This window comes from Protobothrops mucrosquamatus, unplaced genomic scaffold (genome assembly GCF_001527695.2).
Source record: "Protobothrops mucrosquamatus isolate PMUCROS unplaced genomic scaffold, P.Mucros_1.0 scaffold774, whole genome shotgun sequence".
Lineage (NCBI taxonomy): Eukaryota > Metazoa > Chordata > Lepidosauria > Squamata > Viperidae > Protobothrops > Protobothrops mucrosquamatus.
The window spans coordinates 399,006-404,617 of NW_015387042.1; the positions used below are offsets into that span (position 1 = coordinate 399,006).

A 5,612-nucleotide genomic window follows, 5' to 3' on the forward strand; every position below is an offset into this window, starting at 1 on the left:
CAGGTTCACATACAAAGCTGGATGATCCACACCAGTCCAATGCTGCACAAGACCTTACACAAACATATATGGGAAGGAAAATCAGCTTTCCTTAATAACTGGCCAGCAGTTTGTATGGTTACCTTTAAACATTAACAGGGCAACTTGCTAGAGTCTGCCCAAGTCAACTAGTTCCGTCAGCTGAATAACTGTAAATTGCCATTTGGGCAGATATCCTTTGCATTCAGTTCATCAGGCCCACTGAGCCAGCAAAGACACATGGTCCTCTTTCCTTTATTTGGCAAAATTATTCTTTGGATTTTTCTTCCCCTTCCTGTTTTATGGGTTCATGTCCCCTGAGGGTCTCTACTGATTGGTGACTTTCTGCATAATTCCTGGTAGAATTCAGATTCAAGGAAGCGAGGGTAAGAATTGTTCTCCATTAAACTATAAACTCTCTTCTGGGCGGCACTGAAGCATGTGTCTGTGGCTTCTTCGATGCTCTGAGCAATACTGCTTTTGGTCTGAAAGTCTATGTTGATCTGCAATACAAGAAAGAAATTCATAAAGATACTGTTTCATGGATAATGTGTTCTTCAAAAATGGCTGGGCTACAGGATATTGGATCCTCGAGCTATGCTCATTCCCCATCATCCAATAATCAGAGGCCAACTGCTATACATCTGTTGGCCAAAACAAGCCTATAGGGAAGAACAGTTGTTTTTAAACAGTCCTGCTCATTCTGCTGTTCTCCTACAGGATACTCTTCAAACAGCATAGCATTCCGAAAACTGAGGTCCAACTCATCAAGAACGCTGCTTCAAAGCAATTTAAGCTAGACAACATCCACATTGTGAATGACAAAAATTTCCTTTCCTATTGCCAAATCCTCCGGCTACAGTAATTATGATCCTCAGCTTTTAAAAATCTGTACCATACGTCTACTTGTACAACTATTAGATCTATGCAACACTTCAATTTTGAACCAGAAAAGGTGCTTTCCAAAATCCTGTCATGCACCCTAAACCTATATAGCAGTGCACTGACATATAAAGTTATAGAATGCCATACAATTTGAGAAACGGTAATGGTTAGAAAATCTGGGTGGCTTTTGAGTGACATTCCCAAGCACAGACCTATTTTCTCAACATTCAAAATTATTCCTACAGGCAATTCTGCATAAGATGCTAACATAAAATGGAGCAGAAACCTAAAAGGGATTTTGTTAATAAATTTTAAAAGCTAGTTTTAATTCTAACAACAGTTTTCTATAAGAGAGTCCTCTCTTTGGAATAATTCTCAGTTCCTTATTAGTGAAACCAAGCTGAGAACATTTCTTTGGTTTAATTGAACTAGTCAAAAAGAGCAATTTAAGTCAGTCTACTTGCCTCCTTAGGAGCTTCTTTTTCAATAAAGTCATTGTAAATCTTCTTAGCTTTGGCTGTCAGTTTTTGTGGAGACTTGATTTTCTTGTAATCTTCACAGGCCAGCCAGAAATCAATGTTCTCTTCACAAAACTCAGATTTCAGGAAAGCTCTGAAAGCTGCCAGACCATCTGCAAAGAAATGTGAAAAAGATCAATTCATGCAAAGCATCCCAGGAATGTTGTAGATGTAACACCACGCATTTCTTTCTTTCTTTCTCTCAGGCCCTTGGATTTTTCTGTCTATCCCTCCTCTAAATTGTTTAAGAAAGATGTACCCGAACAAAGCAGAAAGGACATGAGTAAGCTCAAACAGCTGGTCAGTTTTTACAAGTTAAAATATTGTAGATTGACAAATTTAAACAGTTGTGTTCTTTGCCCATCAAGCTAAGGTCACTATTTTTTTTCTTTCTTTTTTAAAAAAAGAACATTTCACTTTTAGACTTTGATAGCATGTGTTAAACTTTAAATAGGAGAACATGTTTATGGAAGAGCTATAAACTCTTGGAAGACAGCCACGATGGAAAGAGTGACCCAAGTCCACTTTGCAGCAAAGAGGACGCAATTAGAAAGTTTAATAAGAAAAAGATTTCTCTTGCGTAGCTGACAAGGGAACATTGAGCTTTGGTATCTTTATTAATCAAAGTGTGCACCAGTCATTTAAAAAGAACTACTGTACAATGCATTATTTATAATAACCATTAAAAAAATAGCAGCCCTGGAAGCTGCTGCCATATCAAGCAGCTAGGATCCATTTAAAGAGAAGAATGAGATCTTAAGGATCCACAGACTTCAAATTTCAATTAAAGTTGGGACCCTGCATTTCCAACTTTATAACTGATCGGAGTTTTTAAACCTATGAATGTTAACTACAAAGGCTAACTAAATACAGAACAGAATTGCAGAAATACAACAACATAGACAGCTACTTCACAGAAAGCACCTGGGAATTGTGCCTGAAGAAGAAAAAAGCTTTTTCTTGCAATCTGGGCCCCAGTAGAGTTAAGTAGTAAACTAAGAATAAAGATTACTACCAAACTGCAAACATACATCAGAATTATCAGTAGCTAAGATACTGGTTTGTTCACTTTTCCTGAAACTATTTTTTTATAATTAGCAAATATGCTTGTCTGTTAATTTTTTAAAGGCAACTTACATTTGTTAGCTAGAAGTTCATCAAATGTTTCTGACCAAAGCTGAGCTTCTTCAGGAGAAGGTCTGTGAAAAAAACAAACAAAATTGTTTAAGGTTTTCAAAGGGCACAGATTCTATGAAAATAATTTGACTACATAAAGATTCATCAATGTAAAATATGAAGTACATACCTAAAACATGTCTTTTGTTGTCCTCTCTTGTTAGCCTTTGCATTGGTAGAATTGGAGGAATTCTGCAGAAAGTAATTCAATCTTGCTTTCCAATCTTTTAGGCTAAAATGAAGGGAAAAAGAATAAATAAGTTCAACTGAACTTTAACCAAAAATGCCACATAGTTTAAATTTGTAGTTAATAACTATAGATGGAGTTCAGCTTGCTTAATTTAACATTAACAGAGCTTAGTTGTAGCACAGGTTTTCCAGATCCATTTGGAAATTTACTAACTATAGCTAGTAATAACTAATGCAAATGCACATCTTCACTTCCTGAGACATGAATTATGTGAACTAAAAGTTATTAACCATACTTAAGAAATATTATGCAGCAATGCTATTGGTTGCTTGATGTTCACTAGCCCATTCATTTGCAAGAAAATTCTTACATATTGTTTGTGGCGGTGAACTAACAATGACTGTTCCAGAATACAACTTCAGTAGTCAATAGTATGTTCTAAGCCCGCAGGGGTCCTCAACCTTGGCAACTTTAAGACTTGTGGACTTCAACTCCCAGAATTCCTCAGCTGGGAGTTGAAGTCCACAAGTCTTAAAGTTGCCAAGGTTGAGGACCCCTGTTCTAAGGTTTATTGCAATATAAACTAGTAAAAAGGCAAGATATGAAATCCCATTCATTTCTGTTGTTGTAAAGAGACCCAAATGAAAGCAGTTTTATATTCTTTCCCTTAACCTTAACTTTCAAAGTAAAACTGTTTGCATGTTGCAGACTGCATAATAGCATAAGACAGAATTTTAGAACAGTCACAATTTTCACAATCTGCAGAAGGAAGTTATGTTTTCTCAGCTACCAAGGGATTCTCCTTTGCAGACATTTTTAATTCTCTTTTAGAAGAGATTAGCAGCAAATCAAGATCACTCATCGGCAGGACTTTAATACTTCATATAATTAGCAAAAACAAGGAAGACTTCATATCACAAACTGCACTCACCTGCCATTCTAATGGAAAATCTACCTTATTTACTCAAGAGCTGGGCTAGTAACCAAACTGCATGACTCAACGTGATTAAAAAAAAAAAAGGAACTTTAAGAAGCAAAATTGCCTCCAAAGAATTTTAGCTCTCAAGTAAATTAGAATACTGGGAGACCAGAATTTAGAGGACTTCCTTTGTCCCATTCTTTTTAAATGCTTCCAATTGCTTCTAAAAGCAATTGGATGCACCTTCATACACACTATTTTTATTCAGTTTCATAGCACCAAAGCACAAGAGGAAGTGCTTGTAAATGTTTTAATGCATCATACAGGCAACACCTATGCATACAATCTGAGATACTGAGGTGTTGAAAACCCAAAATTAATTTATTGAGATTAGTCATTTTGGGTATAGTATGCACATAGAGAAATAGTTATCTAATAAATCAGCTGCTTGGTTTTGCACAATACTTTGAACCATAAATCAAACACCCCGAGATCACACAATGTTAAGCCACAAAGAAACTAAGGCTAAAGTTATCGTACTGTACAAGGCTTAATAATTGGTCTTAACATTGTCAATCTTCCTTTACCTTCCCAGCAACTTTAGAAATACGCTCATTCCACCAATGCGGCTAAAACGGGCTCAGCGGAGCCCCCAAATTGGCCGGAAGGAAAAAAACAAACCGTTTACGTTCCTGAGGCTTTTGCCAAACTAACATAAAACCTTTCTTGTTAACGATGTCAACGACTAAAGTTCCAGTGTTTCTCAATTTTAAGTGTTTCTCAATTTTAAGGCATGTGGACTTCAACTCCCAGAATTCCACAGCCAGCAATGCTGGCTGTGGAATTCTGGGAGTTGAAGTCCACATGCCTTAAAATTGTCAAGGTTGAGAAACACTGCAAATACTGATTGCAACATTTTAGCCACATTCCCTTGGTTTTTTTTTTTCTTTCTTGCTTTCGATTTAAAATACTTACATGGTTCTTTTCATCTTGCCCTTTTTCTCTTCTTTGCTCTGGCAACGGCTAGCGCTTTTCTCCATTCTGATGCGGTCGTGCTGGAACGCCAGAAATATTACACTCTGCATACTCTTCCGATACAAGACACCCGTCTCAATCTGACAGGAGGCTTTAGCGTCTCTCGGACCCGCGTGTCCCTTATATTAACGGGAGGCGGGGCTTCGAGCGCACGCCTTTCGTCCGCTGATTTGCTATTCCAGCCGACAATCGACGGACGCCTCCCAAATAAGGCGGTTTGCCCGCCAGGCGGGCTGAGGAGTGCTGCTCTGACGCAAAAAGCCGTCTTCTTCTATCCATCTTGCTCTAAAGCTGCCGGTTGATGCAAAAGGCTTTCCTTCTCTCCCCTTTCTTTCGCGTAATTTATTTATTTCTTTTTTTAAAAAAAATAGAGCTTTTTAAATAGTTACATCTTTGGCTGCCAGGTAAAAATAGGCATCCGGCAGAATCCCTCTGCAAATCGGGAGATGCAAAACTCGGTTTTTGTTTCTTTTTCTGGGAGGGCAGGGCTGATGTGGCTTGGGGAGGTTTGTTTTTGTTTTTGTTTTTGCAGGCGGGTTAATGGCCCAAAAGGCTATTCAAGAGGAAAGGACTTTACCTGCAGCTTTTCGTACATGAGGATTAAATCCTTAAGCAGCAAACCTTGCTGTGGTTTCATAGGTTTGCATTAGCAAACATCTGCTAGGGTCACTACAAGTGGCTTCTCAGTAAATATGGGCTTTACAGGCTTAGGCTGTTAGGCTCCTGGGAAGAAGTCCCAGCGAATTCAATAAAACATTTCTGAGTGAAGAAACAGCATTTTAATTGAGAGAGTGAGATTCGTGACAAAATTCAGAGGTTATGGGAATAAGTGTTTTGATCTTGGACTAGAACACACTGTTATGTGTGAGTT

General features: G+C 38.0%; 1 protein-coding gene across 1 annotated transcript; it reads right to left on the bottom strand.

The window, feature by feature from the left end:
• Window positions 1-309: 309 nt before the first annotated feature.
• RGS2 (regulator of G protein signaling 2) lies at window positions 310-5,077 on the bottom strand. The gene is made up of 5 exons (XM_015818638.2): window positions 4,682-5,077; window positions 2,728-2,829; window positions 2,559-2,620; window positions 1,368-1,534; window positions 310-521 (listed from the first exon to the last, which is right to left on the bottom strand). Exons 1-5 carry the CDS (start codon window positions 4,789-4,791, stop codon window positions 327-329), a joined length of 636 nt encoding a protein of 211 aa, XP_015674124.1. The 5' UTR covers window positions 4,792-5,077; the 3' UTR covers window positions 310-326.
• Window positions 5,078-5,612: the final 535 nt, after the last annotated feature.